Source organism: Bos indicus, chromosome 4, assembly GCF_029378745.1.
Source record: "Bos indicus isolate NIAB-ARS_2022 breed Sahiwal x Tharparkar chromosome 4, NIAB-ARS_B.indTharparkar_mat_pri_1.0, whole genome shotgun sequence".
Taxonomy (NCBI): Eukaryota; Metazoa; Chordata; class Mammalia; order Artiodactyla; family Bovidae; genus Bos; species Bos indicus.
In genome coordinates this window covers 24,327,815-24,353,525 of record NC_091763.1, presented here as the reverse complement: position 1 = coordinate 24,353,525, position 25,711 = coordinate 24,327,815, and the positions used below count along the sequence as shown (strand labels likewise).

Here is a 25,711-nt window from a genome sequence, read left to right as displayed (position 1 = left end):
CAAAAGCCTCATCCAAGGCTCCCACCCATTTTCCACCAAAGAAGAGTTAGTCAGGTGAAGGTAGAAGGAGCTTAAGGGTCAGTAAATGATGGACTTTGGAAAGTGCAGGCAAGAAAAATCCAAAAAGATGTTTGAAATCCAAGATCGTAGAAGTCCAGAAATGCAGTCCCAAGGAGCATGTTTTTAATAGGAAGGAAAAAGTGTGAGCATCATGGGTAAAAACCACAACAGAATCATAGATCCAAGGGTGTAAGTGCCCACAGAATTAATTGACATTGGTGCTACTCTACTTAAATTGCACTGACAGCCTCTTTTAGATAATGAAGTCAAGATGCACATACCCACTCTTTGTCATGTAAATTACAATGTAATTATTCCTGGGTGATCATTATAAATGTAACTGCACAATTCACATGGTTTTAGTCATTGGATTTCACTTTGTGAGCTACTTAGGTTTGGAATTCAGGCACTTGGTTAAGTTGCTTTTGGATATAAATGTTGAATTATAGCCAGACTTTTGTTCAAATTCAGTCATTGGATGTATAAACCATCTTCTTGTATATTTCTAGTTTCAGGGGGCATGCATATAGATAGATACACTGCATGTAACCCTTCTTCCAAGGACTGGCCCAAGTTTTGTATGTTTGTGTGTGTCTGTGGTATTTTTGAAGAACTGTTGAATACTGAGGAAGTAAAAGAAATTGGTTTCAAAAATAAACACCACTTAATAGGCTTTCCTCAATGTGAGTTTGTTCATTCATGCTTATATAAGGGAATGTGTTAACCATGAATCATTCAAATTGAATTGCTCATGAGAAAAAATGCTCTGGCTTTGCTGTCAGTTTCCAGACTTACATTACTGAGGGGAGTAAAGCATTGTCCCCTCATAAAGAATAATTAGCCACAGATTTCAAACTGAATGTGGCTCCAAATTGGCGAAAATACTTTTGATTCACGTGAGAACATGCATCCTTGTGAGAGGGACCTATCTGAATATTCTGGGCTGTGACTGAGTTTGCCTCTGCCAGAACAGCCCATGGAAAAGTTAAGGGGAAAAAAAAGAAAGCAATCATCGGAAAGTTTTGTTCACACGTTACCAGACTAGCAAAATGCACGGAAGATGTGGAAGTTTGCAAATCTGTAGCTAAAAGCGTGGATAATGGACAGCAGGTTCCACTTAGAGGCAGGTAAATTGGCATTGTGTAAACACATCCGACCTGAGAGCTCACACGTCACGTAATAACTGACTGACCCGGTCCCAGTGGCTTACAGTAAAATACAGTCGGCCTGTGTCTGACATATCGCAAACCACTTTTCACACCGGATGAAGCCTGCCTGCCCTGCTAAGGTAGGGAGCCAGTCAATACAGGATTACGTGACAAGCCCGGAAATGCGATCTATGAGTCCGAAGAATTTCCGACAGCGCCACCGTACCATTCAGTGAAACACGCCCATGATCCCGCAGAGAAAAAGTAACGGCCCTGCATGCCAAAGTTTTGATGTGAACCTGTCGCCACTGCTGCTTACTTGTGTGTGTGTGTGTTAGTCGCTCAGTCATATCAGACTCTTTGCGACCCCGTGGACTGTAGCCTGCCAGGCCCCTCTGTCCATGGAATTTTCCAGGCAAGAATATTGGAGTGGGTTGCCATTTCCTTTTCCAGGGGATCTTTTCGACCCAGGGCTGCTACTTAGACCTAGAAAACTTTGCATTTGGCCAGCTTTGATTCTGGTAAGAATCAAATCGAAACTGTTTAGCTTAGGGCACCTTGTCTAGTGGATTTCCATTACGCAGGCCCCTCTTTACTTCAGTTAGACTTCCCTCAGCCAGACAGGAAAAGGGCACTAAAAAAACCCAACATCTTTGCACATAGCATATTTAAGTATCATTAGATGAAGAAGCAAATATTGTTTCAAAAGACCCTTCATAAAGCTGTTCAGATCAGTCACTCAGTCCTGTCCGATTCTTTGCGACCCCATGGACTGCAGCATGCGAGGCCTTCCTGTCCGTCACCAACTTCCGAAGTTTACTCAAATTATGTCCATTGAGTCCGTGATGCCATCCAACCACCTCATCCTCTGTTGTCTCCTTCTCTTGCTTTAATTCTTTCCCAGCATCAGGGTTTTTTCCAGTGAGTCAGTTCTTCGCATTAGGTGGCCAAAGTATTGGAGTTTCAGCTTCAGCATCAGTCCTTCCAATGAATATTCAGGACTGATTTCCTTTAGGAAATCGTAAAGCTTTACCTTACTACATTGTCAATTTAAAAAAAAATGTCCCTTTTTAGGTAATCTGATGTTAATATGATTGAGCCATTATTTTTTCTATATCATTTATCTCATTTGGCTTCATAGAAGAGTTCATTATATCCCCATGTGATTAAGGCATTACTATTTATATGTAGATGCTCAAAAATAACTAGAAAACTGAATTTTCGAGAGTATACAGACATGCTGCTTTATCTTGATTATGTTTATATTTCACTGAGGATAAACTTGACATGAATTATTAGAGCTGGTATGATTAAATATTACTTGGTTATGTAGAATTTTTTTCACTATAGATATGCATGAATATTAAGAATGTCTTCTAACTTACATCTCAGGGATATTATATGGACACGTAAGATTTGATTTTGTTGTTTAGTCACTTGGTCATGTTCAGCTCTTTTGCAACCCCATGAATTGTAGCCTTCCAGGCTTTTCTGACCTTGGGGTTTCCCAGGCAAGAATACTGGAGTGGGTTGCTCCTTCTCCAAGGGATCTTTCTGACCCAAGGATCGAACCCCCATCTTCTGCATTACAGAAAGATTCTTTACTGCTGAGCCACAGGGGAAGTCTGATAAAGAAAACAGTCTACATTAATTATGTCTTGAACTCTTAGGAAAAAAAATGCCATGATATACTGTAAGTTATTTTTATAGGACATTATAAGATGTTGTGTTTGGCTAGCTATGTTAGATGTTATGCATCCTATGTTTATCTCATATATAGTGAAAAATCATTTAAAATTATGTTCATATTTTGAGTTAAATGAGCAAAATTTTATTTATAGATTCCACGTTGCCCTAAGAATTATGCAAGAATAGAGTATGGTTATTGCCTTTAAGGAGACTGCACTTCAATAAAAATTTAAAAGGCAATAAATTCACACAGACACACTCATACACACACACACACACTTAAATATACACACTTATGTATGCTTAGTCCGAGCTTGAACTGACTTTTGTGGTCTAGTCACTAAATTTGAATTTCTCAAATAATCACATACTGAGTCACCACTATTTTTAGGATCCCTCTGTTCAATTAAACTTATAACTCAAGAATTTATGTTGAAAAACTTATTAGAAGAAATCTTGTATCTGAATAGTTTTAGATAAAAACTTGTTTAATAGAGAGGCTTTGTTTTTTCTTGTTACTAATATTATAATAGCATATTAAGTGAAAGTGTTAGTCACTTAGTCATGTCTGACTCTTTGTAACTCCATTGACTGGGGCCTGCCAGGCTCCTCTGTCCTTGGAATTCTCTAGGCAAGTATTGGAGTGGGTTGCCATTCCCTTCTCCAGTGGATCTTCCCAACCTAGGGACTGAACCAGTGTTTTCTGCACTGAAGGCAGATTCTTTACCATCTGTGCCACCAGGGAAGCATATTAAGAACAATTAAATTTTTTTGTTTATATTGATATTCCAAAAGAAGAAAACTAGACACAGCCCCAATTTGGCTGTAAGTCACCTCAGGGCACATTGGAAAAAAAATGCAATTTATCTCACCCTGTCAAGATAAATCTTACTGTCTTTGGTTTCTCTCTATTTTTACTGTGTTTAATAGAGTACCTGGAAAAGTAGTTATCAGTAAATGTTTCTGTTATAAATGAAATGATTGAATGTGTTTGAGTGAATGAACTAAATCTAACTCTTTTACTTTTTTTTCCCCAGACTCCCAGGAAGGAAATTACAAGTCAGAAGTCAACAGCAAACCCAGAAAGGAAAGGACAGCTTTTACCAAAGAGCAAATCAGAGAACTTGAAGCAGAATTTGCCCATCATAATTATCTGACCAGACTGAGGCGATATGAGATAGCAGTGAATCTGGATCTCACTGAAAGACAGGTAATGTTGGACATTGTCATTGTATATTTTTAACTGCTTTGGATCAACAATCTTCTCTCACCATTTAAAAAATATCTAGATCAGTTCAGTTCAGTCGCTCAGTAGTATAAGACTCTTTGTGACTCCATGGACTGCAGCATGCCAGGCCTCCCTGTCCATCACCAAATCCTGGAGTTCACTCAAACTCATGTCCACCCAGTCGGTGATGCCATTCAACCATCCCATCCTCTCTTGTCCCTTTTTCCTCCTGCCTTCAGTCTTTCCCAACTTCAGGGTCTTTTCAAATGAGTCAGTTCTTCCATCAGGTGGCCAAAGTATTGGAATTTCAGCTTCAGCCTCAGTCCTTCCGATGAATATTCAGGACTGATTTCTTTTAGGATTGACTAGTTTGATCTCCTCGCAGACCAAGGGGACTCTCAAGAGTCTTCTCCAACTGCTGCTGCTGCTAAGTTGCTTCAGTCGTGTCTGACTCTGTGCGACCCCATAGACGGCAGCCCACCAGGCTCCCCTGTCCCTGGGATTCTCCATGCAAGAACACTGGAGTGGGTTGCCATTTCATTCTCCAATGCATGAAAGTGAAAATGAAGTCACTCAGTCATGTCTGACTCTTAGCTACCCCATGGACTGCAGCCCACCAGGCTCTTCCATCCATGGGATTTTCCAGGCAAGAGTACTGGAGTGGGGTGCCATTGCCTTCTCTGGTCTTCTCCAACACCACAGTTCAAAAGCATCAGTTCTTCATTGCTCAGCTTTGTTTATGATACAACTCTAACATCCATACAGGAGTACTGGAAAAACCATAGCTTTGACTATGCGGACCTTTGTTGGCAAAGTAATGTCTCTGCTTCTTTAATATGCTGTCTAGGTTGATCATAGCTTTTCTTCCAAGGAGCCAGCGTCTTTTAATTCCATAGCTGCAGTCACCATCTGCAGTGATTTTGGAGCCCAAGAAGATAAAGTCTCTCACTGTTTGCATTGTTTCCCCATCCATTTGCCATAAAGTGATGGGACTGGGTACTATGATCTTTGATTTTTGAATGTTTGAGTTTTAAGTCAGCTTTTTCACTCTCCTCTTTCACTTTCATCAAGAGGTTCTTTAGTTACTTCTCACTTTCTGCTATAAGGGTGGTGTCATCTGCATATCTGGGGTTTTGATATTTCTCCTGACCATCTTGATTCCAGCTTGTGCTTCATACAGCCCAGAATTTATGATGTACTCTCTGCATAGAAGTTAAATAAGCAAGGTGATAATATACAGTCTTGACGTACTCCTTTCCCAATTTGGAACCAGTCTGCTGTTCCATGCCCGGTTCTTACTGTTGTTTCTTGACCTGCATACAGATTTCTCAGGAAGCAGGGTCTGGTAGTCCTATCTCTTGAAGAATTTTCCAGTTTTTTGTGAGCCACACTAAGGCTTTGGTCAGGGTGGTATTTTTCAGGTATTTATATATATATTCAGGTATTTTTAGTCAATATACTAGAAATGGATGTTTTTCTGGAATTTGATCTAATGGGTGTTGGCAATTTGATCTCTGGTTCCTCTGCCTTTTTAAAATCCATCTTGAACATCTGGAAGTTCTTGGTTCATGTACTGTTGAAGCCTAGCTTGGAGAATTTTGAGCATTAGTTTGCTAAGGTGTGAGATGAATGCAATTGTGCAGTATTTTGAACATTCTTTGGCATTGCCTTTCTTTGGGATTTAAATGAAAACTGACCTTTCCCAGTCCTGTAGTCACTGCTGAGTTACTTACCAGACTTGCTGGCATATTGAGTATAGCACTTTAAGAGCATTATCTTTTAGGATTTGAAATAGCTCAGTTGAAATTCCATCACCTCGCCTAGCTTTGTTCATAGTGATGCTTCCTAAGGCCCACTTCACTTCCATTCTAGGATGTCTGGCTCTAGGTGAGTGATCACACCATGGCATGGTTATTATGATCTGTAATTCTAGATATCTAGATCTGTGATTCTCAAATATCACTGGGTAGACCAATTTTCTCTTTCATGATGAAGCTTTTGCCCAGCATAATGATATAATTAAGGAAGAATAAAATAAAGTGAAGTGAAGTCGCTCAGTCGTGTCTGACTCTTTGTGATCTCATGTCCATGGGATTCTCCAGGCAAGAACATTGGAGTGGGTTGCCACTTCCTTCTCCAGAGGATCTTCCCAACACAAGGATCATACCCGGGTCTCCCGTACTGCAGGCAGACTTTTTACTGTCTGAGCCACCAAGGACTCCCTGAAGAATAAAATAGTCATATTTATTTATTTATTTTTTACTTTACAATATTGTATTGGTTTTGCCGTATGTTGACATGAATCTGCCACGGGGGTACATGTGTTCCCCATCCTGAACCCCCCTCCCACCTCCCTCCCCATCCCATCCCTCTGGGTTTATTCAGTTTATGGAATCATTGTTTGTTCTGTGATTGTATCTTTCTTCTATTTTTTGTTTTTAAAATATTATTTCTTTTATATAATGATGGCATATGGAGAGGACTTTTATTTTTTATATTCTTGTATTTTTAATTGATTGATGATTGCTTTACAAAATTGGTTTGATTTCTGTCATACATCAACATATATTAACCATAGGTGTACATATGTCCCCTCCCTTTTTAACCTCCCTTCCACCTCCCACCCCATCCCACTCTCTAGGTTGTGACAGAGTCCCAGTTTGTGTTCCCTGAGTCCTACAGCAAATTCCCATTGGCTGTTTATTTACATATGTCAGTGTATATGCTTCCATGTTACTCTCACCATTCATCTTGTTTATTTTTTAAATCTCCTTATTTTACATAACAGAAATTTGGGAACCCCCATGTTAGTATCCTTTATTGCTCAGGATAGGGTTTATGTTGCAGTAATACATTAACCCTCAAATCTGAATGACATAAGAATAAAGTTTATTGTTTGTTCACTCTCCATACTAACTTTGCAAGTCCAGCATTCCAAATAATCACTCAGGACCCAGTCTGACCTTCTGGCATCCTGACATGTGGTGTCCTTGGTAACTGCAAGAGGTAAGAAAGAGCTGGAGGTTCATGCATTGACCTCTAAATGTTTTCACCTGGAAATGACCCATGTCACTTCCATTTACACTCTAATGTCTGGAAATAGTCAATGGTACCACTTAAATTTAAGGGAGCTGAGGCATGGTAGGCACAAGGGCACATAGATCATTGGTAAATATCTACCCCACTGCCCAAAATATTTTTGAAATTGTATTTGTCTCAGAAATTACAAATTCTGGTACCCACTCATTTAGAGAAACTTTGAAATGATTAGCGATCTGTGAACACCAGTTAATAAGACATAAATAATATTTTAATTAATTACGTTTTAGATCCTTTCTTGGATTTTATCTGAATGGCAAATGATTTGCTCGAATAGTTTCCCTGAGCACTCTTTTATATGAGTTCTGATTTTCCCTAGAAGAATCTAGCCTACTGATGGTTAATAGTTGCTAATCTTTAGAAAAACATTCCTGAAAGGCAAACGCAAACATCTTTATGGACAGTGCAGTTATGATTGGCACTCTTAGGAGCAGAGTCTCATTTCCTCTTTCACTGTGTGTACCTCCTCCAGGGATCCCATTGGAACCAAAGAAATATCAACAGGGTGTGGACAAATGAATACTATCTTAGGAGAGCGAGTTATTTTATCCAACTTCTTAAATCATTTGCTTTCCTTCTGTTAATTTCTATATTTCAGCTTTTAGTAGGATCATTCTGGGTAGTGAAAATATACAGAGGAACACTTTTATGTGGTTCTATTTATTGGCAGTTTATATTTTATTAAATATTATGACTAGTACCTAAGTTATGGAGCACAACATTTTCCTTCCCTTGAACTTCACATACAAAGTTCTCTCCATAAGTGTACAACATTTGGCACGATGGAAAGCAGGATCCAAAATCTACATCATCAGACATCTGCTTTTTTGCTCTATTTTTTTTTTAACTGGGAACAGGAAAAATATGATGGAGGGATGGAATTACACATTAATGTTTTTGTAAAGAGAATGTGAATTCTAGGAAATGTAACTGTATTTAAAGTGATACATAAAGGAAATAAGAAACTAGAGTTAGCTTGTAATCTACAGAAATGTGGGATGTATAACTAGACTCTTAATTAAGAGAAAAGTAAAAATCTGTGCTTTCTTTGCTGGAGATGTCCTGTGGTTCCCTGTCATTATCTGATCATAGAGTAGAGGTTTCACTTTTGGCCAAGAATAATTTCTTTTTAGGAGGAATTCTGTAAATCTTGTTTGGAAATTTTGAAGGCATTTTGAGTATTTATTCTTTCTTCCTGACTTGCCATTCTTGGAAAAGAATTATAAGCAATTACATGAAAAATTATATCATATGTATATGTACATACACACTATATACACAGGAGTTCCGTGGTGACTCAGATGGTAAAGAATCTGCCTGCAATGCAGGAAACCCAGGTTGGATCCCTGGGTGGGACTATCCCCTGGATATAGGAATGGCTGCCCATTCCAGGATTCTTGCCTGGAGAATTCTATGAACAGAGGAGCCTGGTGGGCTACATTCCATGGGGTGTCAAAGAGTCAAACACGACTGAGTGACTAAAACTTTCACTTCACTTTTCATACTCTACACACACACATGCCCAATTTTAATCTTTGTCTTTTTTAAGAGTCTCTTTAAAATTCTGTATCACTTAGACTTTGCTGTGTAACAAACCTCTTAAAAGTCTTAATGGCTTTAAATAATAATCAGCACTTAATTTCCTCAAAGTTTTGAGGATCAAAAATTTTTTCTGAGCTCAATTGGACAGTTCTACTTCTGGCCTTACCTAGAGCCCTTGTGCAACTCTATTCAGCTGGTGGGTGACTGAGAACTGGTTGTTCTAGGCAGCCTCACCTGGAACAGCTTGCCTCTGTCTCTGTTGCATGTGTGATTTCATCTTCTAAAAGGCTCCCTGGCGTTCTTCAAATAGTGGTAGAAGTATTCAGTGTGCGTGGGTGTTCAAAGCCTCTGCTCAGATCATGTTTCCTAAAGTCCCATTGTCTAAAGCGAATCATATGACCAAGCTCGGTAAGAGATCACCACCTACGGGAGTGGATACATGGAAGGAAGGCAAAAATTTTTGGAGGTCATTAGGGAAACAATCCAACTATAGTCTCATAAAGGGAAAAATTACAACAACAAAAGTAAATCCTGAGATAATTAGGTTTTCAAATAATTGCAAATTTGGTATTGTTCAGAAGTTTTTTATCCTATAAATATCTATTAATCAGTTTGTCAAGTTAATAAAAGATATAATGGGTATATGTGGAATCTAAATTCCAAATCAAAATTATGTCTTTAGTTTTTGCTACTAAGAAAAATTCAATTGTTATGAGAAAAAATCGGAACAAAAACCCTGTATTTGCCAGATGGAATTGTGTATTCTTAGGCAAGTAACAATCTCCCCAAGGCATAAAATGGAAATTAAAACTACCTTCTCTTTCTTTTACTCAGGTTTATATGTCACAATGTATGTGAAAGAACTTTTAGCATAAGCTATAAAACAAATCTATTACTCAGAGGGGGAAAGCTTCTTTGCTATGAAAGGCATAGTGGGTTAATCCTTTTGTAATAAAAATACCTCTCAATCAGGGAGATATTTTCAGTTAATTTTCTCATGGTTGGGCTTTTAAAATTATAAACATAGAGTTATCAATCGAAGCCTTTTCATTCATCTTCTTTTAATTGAGATACAGCTATTCCATTTCTTTGATTTTGCATTAATGCCATTCATACATATCTATGTAATCTATGTCTTGATTTAAAATATTAAATAGCATCCCTTTCATAGGGTTTCCACCTGTAAAATATTCTAATTCTAGATTTGCAATTTTTCAATTTCATTTTACTGAAAGATTTATTTTTTCCATACTTTAAAATAACATAGGATTTATTAAAGTAACTTAAATGTATACACCAAAGAATATTATATCTACTCCCATATTGTTTAGTGTTTTCCTAAACTTTAATAGGATGTTTAATCTCTTAAAATATTTTTTCTCTATTTTTTAAAAGCCTTCCAAGATTCAAATACAGAGAAAGAATAGATATGTTCTATATAATATAAAGGGAAAAAGCAACAAATATTGAATCATTTCCACTAGGAGCAAAATTATTTCACAGAAATAACTTTCTCCTAAATGAAACTTAATTTATAAACAGAAGCAGTTTTAAATGTACTTTTATTTAGAAAACTTAGTTGTCTATAAAAATGTATATGTATAACTGATATTTTATTTGTAGATACTGCTCCTTTGTTTATATCACCCAATCAATATCAGTTCAGTCATTCAGTGGTGTCTGACTCTTTGCAACCCCATGGACTACAGCATGCCAGGCTTCCCTGTCCATCACCAACTCCTGGAGCTTGCTCAAACTCATGTCCCCATCAATATACCTGTCACATATTCTACAATGGGCTATACATGTGATTGTAAATATTTGAAATAATGATTAGATTTCCTTTTAGAAAAAAAAATAATATATGCGAAACCCTTAACTATTACTCAGGACTCAAATTTTCAAATCTGGAGGAACAGCTCTGAAATCTCCAAAGAAATTGGACTTTTATGTTTGTGTCTCCCACGTGGCAATGCCGGTACAGGTAGGGGACATCTGTTATCCCCTTTGAATTCCATCTGGCCAAAGAGGAAGAAGAAGGGTAAAGAGAAAAGAGGCTTATCCTGCACAGTAATTCCATATTAGCACTTAGGTATTAAAGAAAATTGTTTTATGTTCAATAAAAGTGGAGACACTGGGACGAAGTTAAGCTTTAAATATTTTAATTATGCGCTTAGTCACTTAGTCGTGTCTGACTCTTTTTGACCCCATGGATTTAGCCTGCCAGACTCCACTGTCTATGGGGATTCTCCAGGCAACAATACTGGAGTGGGTTTCCATGCCCTCCTCCAGGGGATCTTCCCAATCCAGGGACTGAACCCAGGTCTCCTGCATTGCAGGTGGATTCTTTTAATGTCTGAGCCACCAGGAAAGCCCAACGCTGTTTTGTATAACAGTTACACTGTAGTAACCATCCAGCTTCTAATTTACACCTTCACGTGTACAACATATTCTTCTATACTGTTCTCAATCAACAGCTAATAATCCTTAATTGGCAGAGTCACTTGGAATACTTAGAAGAGCCAGTCAGTCTAAAGACCCTCCTGTCCCAAGGTATTTTTAAGTTTGACAAGCTTATTCTGGCTTTTTCATCCATCCAGACGCACTTGGAAAAAACTCATGCCAAAGTTTTAATATCTCACAGTGGGATGAAGAGGGAAGGCAGTTGCATAAAACTATAGGAGTGTCAAAAATGGACATATTTATAGAGTCAAGACTGCCAGATATAGAAAGAATGAGACCTCCTTCCATGTCACAAAATCATTTTACAAAGCTAATCAAAGGTGCGATATTGCAGATTTGTAAGCTAACTGACCAGAATAAACAGACTGAATTAATGATTCTGCTGCCAAGATAAATGGAAAAATCCTACCTAGTTGGATCACATTCCGTTAGTGGAAAGGAGAGGAATTATGTTTTGTTTGTTACTCATAAATCATTAAATGGCTCATTGCCAAGTGTTTTCCAAATAGACATCAATTTTTTGGATGACCATGAAGGAGAATTTTTCCTGGGCCAAGTAAATAGTGGTTTTGTCTTTTACTGAGCATTTTACACAACGCTTCTCCTTTGCAGGTTAATTTCTATACATTTATATGAGTGCTTTTAGTTATTTAGCTAATAAGTTATATCTGCAAGATCAGACATATTGTCTATTCAAGGTAACCTTGTGTAGTCCATGGTTTTAGATATTTCCTCATATCTTTAGAGTAGTTTTTAACAGTCATCGGAGAAGGCAATGGCAGTACTCTTGCCTGGAAAATCCCATGGATGGAGGAGCCTGGTGGGCTGCAGTCCATGGGGTCACTGGGAGTCAGACACGACTGAGCGACTTCACTTTCACTTTTCACTTTTATGCATTGGAGAAGGAAATGGCAACCCACTCCAGTGTTCTTGCATGGAGAATCCCAGGGACAGGGGAGCCTGGTGGGCTGCCGTCTATGGGGTCGCACAGAGTCGGACACGACTGAAGTGACTTAGCAGCAGCAGCAGCAGAGTAACAGATGTTTCTTTTGCTTGCACATGGTATGACTTTGGGATTGGAATGAAAACTGACCTTTTCCAGTCCTGTGGCCACTGCTGAGTTCTCCAAATTTGCTGGCATATTGAGTGCAGCACTTTCACAGCATCATCTTTCAGGATTTGGAATAGCTGATCTGATCTGATCTGATGGTATGACTGCTATTTTGAGAGATTAAATATGATTGGGGTCTGACCAGAAAAGTGGGAGTAGAGAATAGGGTGAATGAGTTGATGGTGGAATATAAAATAAGCTTTAATTTTGGGAATTTCCTCAATAAGGAAACAATTAGTTTACATTTAATCAGCAAATCAACAGTAACATTTTGAAACATATCATGTGTTGCAACACAGATCATCATTTACAGTGTAATGTTAAAGAAAAACATCTTCTGCTGTGAAAGATTACTCCTTTTTCACATTATCCTTGCAGTCACATATTTTTTTTTTCATATAATGTAAAGTATTACTAAGAAGTTCCTGAAAATTTTGAGGCGCCGATTCAACTTTTGTGTTGGTATGTTCAACTTTAAAGAGATATTCTGTTCTCTAAATATGTATATACAGCATTGCATATGTTCCATGACATCTATAAAAGAATAAACACAAGTCTAATGAAGGACAGTTTCTAGAGAATTTGGGTATAGGACACTTTCTACAAGTCAGTCTCCCTATGTCTACAACTCGTCATGAAAACCTCAGAAACATAGTCAATTTAGGATTGATTTTAACTTCATTTCTCTTTAGCACTTATAATTTTTATGCAAGACAGTTTTTTTCAATTTAAAATTTTTTTCCAGTTATTGAAATTACTGAATACTTTAGTGTCAATATATATTCTTATGACAGTAGCAATTGCCATTACAAGTTCTTAGAATAATTTTGGAGACAGCTCCTAAATCTAATAAAAGTGAAGTGAGGGCTTACATATATTCTGATATATGAAACGAGATGCCAGTCCAGGTTCGATGCAGGATACTGGATGCTTGGGGCTAGTGCACTGGGACGACCCAGAGGGATGGTATGGGGAGGGAGGAGGGAGGAGGGTTCAGGATGGGGAACACATGTATACCTGTGGCGGATTCATTTTGATATTTGGCAAAACTAATACAATTATGTAAAGTTTAAAAATAAAATAAAAAAAAAAGAAATAATCAGAATATTTAATTAGATTGAATCTTAAGAATTTCTAGTATTCTACTATTCTTATAAGAATGATGAGTTTATGTGTTTCAATAAAATATTTATATTTCACAAATTTCACAAAATTAGACAGTGGCTAGGGAAGAGGTCATTTCTTAAAATAGTATGCACTGGTTGTGATGTGTTGCTATTGTTAAACCTTAAGCCAGAGATTAGACAAGATGTTGAGAACAAAGGCCGTCATTCTAGCTGATCTTAGTAGTTTAAACAAGGTAAGTACCAGCAGTGGATCAGAATATATAAATTCCATGTATTCAAGACTGCTGTTTAGGAAATTTTAAACACAGTAATGGAGAAAAGTGCCTAATTTAGTTTTTATATTTCCACTCAGATTTGCTGAAGTCTTTTGTTCATGATCTACTGAGGTGACAGGATTTCACTTAAAATAAGTAAAACTCATATCCATATTTTTAATCTTGTGTAGAAATACAATTAGGAGTAGTAAAATTTCACTGTAAATTTTTACTCATAAATAGGTCATTTGAGTTGAATTCCATCATGTTTGACAGAAAGAGGTATAATTGTTAGCATTTAGTACTCCAGGACATTTCTAAAGGGTCAAAATAAAAGTAATCAGTCTCTAAGAATTTTGCTCATCATGTGAATTATTACTCTGGCTGCATTTTGGGAAAGGAGAATGTAATACGTACGATCAGCTTGTAATAGTACTGATTGCATTAACCTTAACCCTAACCCTAATTTCGTTTCATGGAGAATTTCATTTGTTTCCTAAAAAAGAGTTTATTTCTTGTTCAACATGTTATTTGCTCATGACTGCCAATGGCTAATGTGTATTCAGTTTGTCCAAAAACATGTGAAATAGTAAATGTTTTATGACTACATTAGTGAGCCTGGTTCTCAGGCATTCTAAGGACAAAAAAAAAGAGGCTTTGAAACCGAAAATTATAGAGGCCAGGAAGTGATTTCCTGGTCATAAACATTGTTTTAAAATAGAGGAGAAAGGTGAGAGGCAGTCCTCTATGCAGGAATTCAGTCTTTAGTCATGGAATATGTCCTAACTCCCTTTACCCTCCAATCCAACCCCCCCCCCAAACACACACACACACACATACACACACATACATGCATGCACACTACCTCCCAACCCCATGTTGCACTGCTGTAGAAACAACAGAGTCAACTGGTAGCTCCCATGAACTTGTTGGAAACAGCCAAGGGATTCCTTCTCTTAATCAGATATAAATCTATTCAGGCAGGACAAGTAAGGAAGCTTTCTTTTCCCCCATTTTTCATCCCTACCTTAGAGAGCAATCTGGGCTCTAATTTTTCAGTTCATCTATTGACTTTGCCACTGAATTACTTGGATGTATCTTACTAGAGTCTGTTTACATTAGGTTTACTGGATCAGCTGCCATGATCAATTTAATCACACAGGTGTGATTAAATTTCCAAATTGTATTTATACAATTACTCCTTTGCATGCTTTCACATGTTAAAGATGTGAATAAATATTTGTTAGACAGTGTCTACAGTATTTCAAGTGTTCATATACAAATAGAAACAGTTGGAATATTAAATCTACAAATTCCAGATGTTTAGAGACATCTAGATATGTCACTGAAATATTTATTTTCATCCAGATGTTATGTGTTATGATTGTTTCTTCAAAAGACAGACATTTATGGTATTCTATAAATATGGGTAATAGCATCATGTAGATTCTACTTTCTATCAACATTTCGCCTCAGGCCATTTTAGGAAATTGTATGACAGTCCAGATACATATTTCATTTGTGTTCTCCTGATGTATTGTGAACCCTTAGATGAACTTATACATAGAAGGCCATATGTGAATGACTGAATAAATTAAAGAGATAAAATGAATGTTTAACAAATACCAGGAATGATTCTCACAATATTTTTATTACAGAGAAATATTAGATTCCTAGATTCTGAAATACATCATTTAAGCAAATTAGTGACAATAAGATTCTCTGAGCTGTTTTCTTTACTAATATGTGAATAAATATTTTTATATTTATTTATATATTAGTTTGATCATGCAGGCAATGTGAATACAAAATACTTTAAGGGATCAAAAGTGAGATTTCATAATAATCAGATATTCTGAACAGTAAGGTTTATAACTGAGCACCTTAAATGTTTATAACCAATACTATAGGTTATTATTTCATTTGTTATTTTTTATTATGAAGATTTTATTCAAAAATATTATCTTCATGTAGTCATCGATAGTCTACAAGTCTAGTTTATATTGCTTTGATTTCATGAAAAATAGTATTTTTTCTTTACTCAGATTCTTATGGGAGAAATTTTTATCTGAGTTGTTCATCATACTACGAAACAAAATATACTTTATATGGAATCTTGCCTTAGAGCCAAACTTTAAAAAAGGAAATAATAAAAAATTAATTAACCAGCATTTCCAGAGAAATTGCAGATATGAGATAAATTGATTTTCAGTTCAGTTCAGTTGCTCAGTCATGTCCGACTCTTTGTGACCCCATAAATCACAGCACACCAGGCCTCCCTGTCCATCACCAACTTCCAGAGTTCACTCAGACTCACATCCATCGAGTCGGTGATGCCATCCAGCCATCTCATCCTCTGTCATCCCCTTCTCCTCCTGCCCCCAATCCCTCCCAGCATCAGAATCTTTTCCAATGAGTCAACTCTTCGCATGAGGTGGCCAAAGCACTGGAGTTTCAGCTTTAGCATCATTCCTTCCAAAGAAATCCCAGGGCTGATCTCCTTCAGAATGGACTGGTTGGATCTCCTTGCAGTCCAAGGGACTCTCAAGAGTCTTCTCCAACACCACAGTTCAAAAGCATCAATTCTTCGGCACTCAGCTTTCTTCACAGTCCAACTCTCACATCCATACATGACCACTGGAAAAACCATAGCCTTGACTAGACAAACCTTTGTTGGCAAAGTAATGTCTCTGCTTTTCAATATACTATCTAGGTTGGTCATCACTTTCCTTCCAAGGAGTAAGCGTCTTTTAATTTCATGGCTGCAATCACCATCCACAGTGATTTTGGAGCCCCAAAAAATAAAGTCTGACACTGTTTCCACTGTCTCCCCATCTATTTCCCATGAAGTGATGGGACCAGATGTTTTAAGCCCAAATAAAGCAATAAAAGTTTGCAAAATTTATATATCATACTCCAAGATGGGCAGATTTGTTTTAGTTGTACGCAAAATATTTGATGATACAGTGTCCCAGCTCCTAAGGTACTACTCTAGGTTACTAGGACGAAAAAAGCAGAGGCACAGAGGATGCCAGTAGCAATAACATCATGAGATTCCCAGAGGAGGGAAATGGTTTTCTATAATAATTGTGTGGCAACAAAGCAGTGTGCGACATTGATGTAGGGGTGGGTTCATGCCATCTTATGGACCTTTCAGGGAATCTCTTATTAGGGGATTAGCAATGACACCAACTACAACTGCAAGCAATTTAAGGATATTCTGTAAAAGATGAAGCTAATCTTTATGCATCTCAGTATATGCCAAAGGCCTCACATATAGCCCGTAAACTGCCCTTGCGGGCCGGAATTATTTCTTATTTACTTGTATACGTTCCTTGGTCTAACCCCTCTTACCTATTACTAAGCATGCAGTAATACTGAGTGTATGAATGAGTGAATAAATAGAGATTCCAAGTCATCAAGAAAGCATGAGATTAGTTTAACTGTACTTAGTTTATAAATACAGATTTTTATATGAAACAAACTTGTAAACTTTAATCAAAATAATTTCCTTATTTTAAAAATTGTCAAGCATTTGAATGATTATTCTTTCGCTGTCTTACAAAAGTATTTTTTCAATCTAGCCAACAGAGCTGGATTATTAAGTGATAATAAATTAAACTATAAAGCTTCTTTATTTATAAAACCATGGTGTTATTATTCTAATGGCAATATTGACATAATTTGAAATTGCTTTTATCGACTTGTTTTTAATACTGTGATGGTTGTGGAAAAATATATGCACCCCCAGATCTTCCTCTCCTTATTTTAGTTCGTCCCAATATTTCATAGTATGTTTGAAAATACATCTGGACACACTGAATTTCTGTACTTTTTCTTCACAATTTATAAGGTGTACTCATCACTGCATGTATTGCTGTTTTGTTCCATTACTAAATTCATGGAGTTCCCATATGAAATATGTAGCCTGATCCCTTGAGAAAATACATAAAGGTGTTAGAATTATTAGATTTATTATATAATCATCAAATGCTTTCACCTACATGCACACATCTATAAACCACGTATATATATGATGTGTGTGTGTGTGTGCTCAGTTAGGCTTGTTCCACTCTTTTGTGACCCCATGGATTGTAGCCCACCAGGCTCCTATATACACCGGACTCTGAAGGCAAAAATACTGGAGTGGATAGCCATTTCCTCCTCCAGGGGATCTTCCCAACCCAGAGACTGAACCCATGATTCTTGCATCTCTCACACTGGCAGAATTCTTTACCACTGAGCCACTTGGGAAGCCCTTTAATGAAGTCTTTCATTAGTCTGTTTAAGAAAATGAAATGGCAAAATTTCACATGGTAGACACAGGAAACAACACAAAATAGCCTATACTGTTTCTAAAATCCATACCATCTTCTTACATTTTCCTCATGTCGAATTGCACATAACAGGTTTTATACTGGTATTACAGAATTACTGCACCCCTTCTCCTAAAAAAGGAAATAAGTGTAGATTTAACAAAATCTATTCTTCCCATTTTCTGCCAAGATTATTTTGGCTGGATATTTCACTCTTCAGTGACAATGATGATGATGTGTTTCTTCCATCTGGATTTGTCCATGGAGAAAATGTCTCTATGGAGAATCTTGAAAGGCTCATTATTCCAACAGTACAAATATGAAAATTGAGGCAGAGAGAAGTATAATTTTCTCAAATTCACGCAGAAGTGAAGCCAGAAGTAGAGCCCAATTCATGTGGAAAAGATCTAATGAAACATGCAATGTCAAGCTTACAGTGGTAATTAAATTGAGTAGTATAATTACCTAAATTACAGTACAGGAAGATAGTGTCATATTTACAAACCTAATTATATTGAGTAGGAGAATTATCTGAATGATACTAGTCATATGGATGGCATTCACATACTTTATATGCTTTACTTTTCTAACCTGAAGGCTTAAAATGTATAAGCTTGACATATAACAGGAACAAAACAAAATAAAATCAGTTTGAAGCCAAACCAACCCCAGGTTTAAATTCTGGCACCACATTTACCTATTTTTGTGTTCTTCAGCAAGTCGTTTAAGCTTTAACTCTCAACTTCCTCATCTATAAATATTCGTGTTTGGAAAGTGCATATGTAGCACCTATCAGTATAGTTGCTTAGCCTTGAGTAGATATGTGATTAAAAATCACATCTTATCATTTGGTTATTAAGTAACAATAACACAAGAATATCAATCCACTTGTTTTTAATCAATCTATTTTAGTAAAAATTCTGAGTTTCTACATTTTATTTTTTTTTTTAATTAAGTGGATAATATATATGTGGGTAATGTATAATACAAGATTTCAATTATAGTCTGGTAGAACAATGAAAATGCAGAGTTGAGAAATGACATGGTTTAAAGATTTTTTTCATGCCAGCAGCTGAGAAAACTGTACTCATTTTGATGGAGTATGGTGATTTATTGTGATTTGAAGACCACTGAAATAAATACAGGAGAAGGCAATGGCACCCCACTCCAGTACTGTTGCCCGGAAAACCCCATGGATGGAGGAGCCTGGTAGGCTGCAGTCCATGGGGTCGCTAAGAGTCAGACACGACTGAGTGACTTCACTTTCACTTTCCACTTCCATGCATTGGAGAAGGAAATGGCAACCCACTCCAGTGTTCTTGCCTGGAGAATCCCATGGACGGAGAAGCCTGGTAGGCTGCAGTCCATGGGGTCGCACAGAGTCGGACACGACTGAAGCGACTTGGCAGAAATAAATACATCTTTAGAAATATAGTATCTTTCTCTTTAGCTTCTCTTAGTACTTTGAATTTACAGCAATTGAGATTGTTTATAAAATGAAAATGGAGAATATTCAAAATATTCCTGGAGTAGAATATAACAGAACTATCTGTGTCAAATATGAAGACTTCCTATGAAATTATAATAATTAAGATGATTTTTTATGTCAAAAGGAGAGAATAACTGAGTGCATCAATAAAGCTATGCATGCATGGAAACTCGACATACGACAGTTGAAAACAATAATTTCTGGGAAAAGAGTGGACTATTTGTTAAATGGTCTTGGAACAACTTATACAACTGGAATAAAATAAATTTAGAAATTTTCTTTGCAGTATATACTAAAATCAATAGTCAGAGTTAAGCACTTAACTTCGATTTGAAAAGCAAACCTTAAAACTTTTTAAAAGAAGACATAGAAGAGTACCTTAATGGTCTCAGAAGAAAGATTTTTAATGAAGACATGAAAAAGATAGTCATAACAGAAACATTTGATAAATTTGAATATAATAAATTTTAGAGTTTCTGATCATCAAAAGATACCCAAAAGGTCAAAAGATACCCAAGGAAAGGAAAAGGACACACTATAAACTAATATATTGTAATAACAGCCATATAACCCCAAAGCATTAAATTAGCATCTGGAACATATTTTATGAGTCCATAAGGAATGCAACTGAACAACAAAATAAGGAATGAAATTAAATCAAAAAACATTCACTGCAACCCAAAGATGTGGAGGCATTTCACAAAAGAAGAGATACAAATGGATCATAAACACTTAAAGATGCTTTACCTTATTAGTAATCAGGAAATGGAAAATTAGAACATGGTGAGATAACATTTATGGTCATTATATTGGAAAAAACTTTACTTACAAATCCAAATAGTGACACTAAGATGTGGATCGATAAGAACTCTTACACTCTGGACTGTGAAAATTGATGAAACTTTAGAAAATAATTTTTCTATATTATCACATTAAATTCAATGTTCATATACCCTGTGGCCCACTCATGGAAAATCCTGGATGTATACTCAGAGAAGTTCTATCACACGTTTATCACAGAATAACTGCAAGAATATTTATAACAATCAATTATAAAAGAAAAAATAGTTCAAGTGTCTATGAACAAGGGAATGGGTGGGTGCACAGTGATATATTCACAGAGTGGAATCGCACACAATCATAAGAAGAGAATGCCATGCCTTGAATCAACGTGGATTAGGCAAGAAACCTAGAGTTAATGGTATGTATAGTATAGATAAACAACAAGGTCCTACTTTATAGCACAAGGAACTATATTCAATATCATGTGATAAACTATAATGGAAAAGAATATGAAAAAGAATGTGTAACTGAGTCACAGTAAAAACCCAACAGTGTAAAACAGCTAGCAGTCAGTCAGTTCAGTCGCTCAGTCGTCTCCGACTCTTTGCGACCCCATGAACCGCAGCACGCCAGGCCTCCCTGTCCATCACCAACGCCAGGAGTCCACCCAAACCCATGTCCATCCACTCGATGGTGCCACCCAACCGTCTCATCCTCTGTCGTCCCCTTCTCCTCCTGCCCTCAATCTTTCCCAGAATCAGGGTCTATACTTCAATAAAAAGAAAGAAACCAAATAAAATGGGACAATATTAAAAAAAAGAAAAAACATGTCTTATAGTTAAAAGCATTCCATTTTGATAAACCTAAAAGACAAGAAGAATTAAACGGTACTTTTTAGGGTCCATGTGTGGTGAGAAAAGCTGTTGTCTCTGTTTATTTGTTTCAAATAAAGGCTTGGGCTCCGTGTGCTCAGTTGCATCAGACTGTTTGCAGCCCTTTTCACTGTAGCCCGCCAGGCTCCTCTGTCCGTGGGATTTCCCAGTCTGGAATACTGGAGTGGGTTGCCATTTCCTCCTCCAGGGGATCTTGCTGATCCAGGGATCAAACCTACGTTCCTGTGTCTCCTGCATTGCAGGCAGATTCTATACTCACTGAGCCATCGAGGAAGCCCAAATAAAGGCTTAGGGATGATAAACACAAAATTCAGGCTTGTGGTAACTTTAAGTGGAGTAGGCAGAGAATGTAAAAGGAACACTTAGCTTACTTAGCTTAATAATATACAAAGATGAGTGAAGTAAGCCAGAAGGAAAAACACCAATACAGTATACTAACGCATATATATGGAATTTAGAAAGATGATAACAATAACCCTGTGTACGAGACAGCAAAAGAGACATTCATGTATGGAACAATCTTATGGACTCTATGGGAGAGGGAGAGGGTGGGAAGATTTGGGAGAATGGCATTGAAACATGTAAAATATCATGTATGAAACGAGATGCCAGTCCAGGTTCAATGCACGATACTGGATGCTTGGGGCTAGTGCACGGGGACGACCCAGAGGGATGGTATGGGGAGGGAGGAGGGAGGAGGGTTCAGGATGGGGAACACATGTATACCTGTGACGGATTCATTTTGATATTTGGCAAAATAATACAATTATGTAAAGTTTAAAAATAAAATAAAATTAAAAAAAACAAAAAGAAAAAAGTGCAATAGGAAAGGAACTAATTTCTTCCTAAAGAAGAAAATGAAATGATGCCATTATTATGATTGTGGCCCTGGATGGTCATTTAATGCATATGTACAATTTTTGTTTTATTATGTGCATGCATGCTAAATCACTTCTATCATATATTAGGTAACTTCAATTAAGATTTTAGAAGGAAAATATATCTCTACAAAGCTGATGTGATTAACATAATATACAAACTCAGTATTAGCATTTAACAAGTATTAGTGAAAATTTTGGACAGCAAGGAGATCAAACCTGTCAGTCCTAAAGGAAATCAATATTCATTGGAAGGACTGATGCTGAAGCTGAAACTCCAATACTTTGGCCACGTGATGCGAAGAACTGACTCACTGGAAAAAAACCTTGATGCTGGACAAGACTGAGGGCAGAAGGAGAAGGGGACGACAGAGGATGAGATGGTTGGGTGGAATCATTGACTCAATGGACATGAGTTTGAGCAAGCTCTGGGAGATGTTGAAGGACAGGAAAGCCTGGTGTGCTGCAGTTCGAGTGGTCACAGAGTCAAACACGACTGAGCAACTAAACAGCAGTACCAGGGACAATTTCTGATCTCGTTTTGAGGAAATCAGAATCACATATTTGTAATGTAAAATCAAAGTATTAAGGGAGGACAAAAAGCATAGTTCAGAAGAAGATGGACTCACTCTGAGGTGAAATGGCCAAATAAAGCTCTGTGAGTGCAGCAGTGGACTGCAGGGGCACAGAATGACGTTCCAGACGGAGCTTCATCAGTAGCTCCCTGAGTATACTTTACATTGGTCCAGGAATTGACAGCAGGGGGAGGGGGAAAAGTGGGTGTTGTTTGACCAAAACAATTACTGAATGGTAGTTCTAAAGCACAGAAACTCTTCATAAACTAAATACCTTTGAACAACCTAAAATGATACAGTACGTTCCCATCTATTCTTTTACATGCTGTGTCATAAAATGGGCTTCCCAGGCGGGCTAGTGGTAAAGAACCTGCCTGCTAGTACAGGAGATGTAAATGATGGGGTTTTGATCACACACTTCAGTATTCTTGCCTGGAGGATCCCATGGACAGAGGAGCTTGCAGGGCTACGGTCCTTTGGGTCACACAGAGTTGGACACGAGTGAAGCAGCTTTGTTGTTCAGTCACTCGGTCGTGTCCGACTCTTTGCGACCCCATAGACTGCAGCTCGCCAGGCTTCCTTGTCCTTCACCATCTCCCGGAGCTTGCTCAAACTCATGTCAATTGAATCAGTGATGCCGTCCAACCATCTCGTCCTCTGTTGTCCCCTTCTCCTGCCTTCAATCTTTCCAAGCATCAGGGTCTTTTGAAGCGACTTAGCACATGTTATAAAATACAAAATACAGGACTTGGGACCTTCTGAATGTTTTAAAATTACTATGAACATGGGCCCTGATTAAATTCAATGGTGACTTATTTTCATATTCATTACTTCACAGTGTATTTGTAAAAGCTTTTGAAAAGCCATTTTTTTCCATTGATGACCAAAATGGAAGAAAAAAATTTGTCCATTTCACTTTCTTTCTTTCTTTCACTTGTTCCCTTTCTTTGTTAAAGGTGAAAGTGTGGTTCCAGAACAGGCGAATGAAGTGGAAGAGGGTAAAAGGAGGACAGCAAGGTGCTGCCGCTCGAGAAAAGGAACTGGTGAATGTGAAAAAGGGAACACTCCTCCCTTCAGAGCTCTCGGGAATCGGTGCAGCCACCCTCCAGCAAACAGGGGACTCGCTAGCAAATGAAGACAGCCACGACAGTGACCACAGCTCTGAGCATGCACACTTATGATACAGACAGAGGGGATCAGCTCCATTCTCAGGAAAGAAATGTTATGATGGCAAGCCTTACTCGAACATCGTTTACACAGAGAGAGGACTATGACCTTGATTTTTAATATTATTAAGTTCAGGCATCCCGAGTCTGTTTTTCATGATTTATAGAGGGTTTACACTAAGTGCCACTTACGAAAGATGCTTCCACAGAGAAGATGGAGGTGAACTTGCTTTGAATATTCCAGAGGTGTTGGTTGTGTGTATGACAGTGAGCAGCCTTTGTGTTTGCTTTTGCTTGCACTGAAAATTAAATTGCTATCAAGAGCAAACTATGAAGCATTTGTATCGAAGGTGCCTCCAGAGTGAAGATACAGAAGATGAATTGGCTTTGAACATTGCAGATGTCCGAGGTCATGTGTGTGACAGTGGGCAGGTATTTGCTCTCGCTTGCACTGACAATTACATTACTATTCAAGAATAAACCATGAACCATTTTTATCCCAAACAGCCACAGTGCCTGAAATCATTCTTAAGTGGGTTAAAAAAAATGTATTTTAACTCTGTATATATTACCCTTAAGTCATTTTCCTGTCTTCACTACGTTTAGCAACGCATTCATATTAGCTGATGAAAATAGCCACTCACGATGACAAACAGAACCAGCTTCTTGTATTTTTATACATTTTGTCATCCCAGAAACAATCAGCATGTGCTTACTTGTGTTCAAGTAGAGAAAAATACATTAGAGTCTGATAGGGAATATTCTTGTACCACAGACAAAACAAATCTTATGTTGCATTTTCTATCAACTGCTGCTAATACATTATTATACAACTTACCTAGCTCCTCAATTCTTCCTATCTATAGCTTGGAAAAAAAAAATTTAGGATCATAGGCAAATCAGTTACTTGCAGAAAGAGCTTTTGTATGACAGACATTGTCTGATTTTATTTCTATAAAATGTTAGCTGTTGTGAATATGATTTAATTAACAAGAAAAAGGGTTTCCCCCCGATTGGCGATGGTAATAGACAACTTGCAAAAGAAAATTGATTCCTCAAGTCGGTAGAAGGTAAAATTCTGAATGTCTTCAAATTAAGTTCAGTGAAAACACATTTTTTTCATATATGATGTATTCATGCAGAACAACAATTTTTGTATTTTGTAAAAAAAAATATGTTAAATAAATGATCCTTTGTAAATAATTTTGGTCTTCCTACTGTGATTTCCTATGTTTACAAGCTTTACTGTAAATACTTCAGAAACTCCCCAATTCATGTGCACTTGTGTAAAAGCAGATGATCATAATTAGTGAATCATCTACATTTTTATTTCTGAAAATTTTTATTATGAAAAAATCCTTGTGTAATAAAAAAGCATCTGAGAATAGGCATATGGTAAGCCATTTCCCTGAACTGAAGAATATGCCAAATAGATTTCATTGTGTGTTTTATGAAATAAAAGGAGAATAATATTATTCACTACAATGAGAGAAACCAGTCATATATTTTTAAGCTTATGTATAATAGACATGAATTCATCCAAGAATTGTTTTTACACAAAAATATCCAGAGTTTTTCATGTGAAAATAAGCTCCATAAGCTAATCTGAATTCTCAGCCCTAGAGGAAATTACCAATGTAAGAAGTCCAGGGCTATACTGACTTAATGTGCTTGGTATCAAGTAGATTGTGCATACATTGGATACCTACATCCTACTTAATAACTTTATGGCACTGTTCTTCATGTGTCCAATATTTTAACCACAAATATTTGGAAATATCCAGCAGTTCCTCCTACCCTCTATTAATTAGAAATAAAAATAAAGAACACTAATCTGTAGAAATTTCCCAAAACCTTATTATTTGATTTCATTTGCTTTAGAAATGTGAG

General features: G+C 37.1%; 1 protein-coding gene across 1 annotated transcript in view; it reads left to right on the top strand.

Moving 5' to 3' along the window:
* Positions 1-25,024, top strand: part of MEOX2 (mesenchyme homeobox 2) — a 76,320-nt gene extending 51,296 nt beyond the window's left edge. The window contains exons 2-3 of the mRNA XM_019958488.2: positions 3,935-4,107; positions 23,612-25,024. Of these exons, the coding sequence (XP_019814047.2) occupies positions 3,935-4,107; positions 23,612-23,836 (398 nt within the window). The 3' untranslated portion in view covers positions 23,837-25,024. The remainder of the gene's footprint in view (positions 1-3,934; positions 4,108-23,611) is intronic.
* Positions 25,025-25,711: the final 687 nt, after the last annotated feature.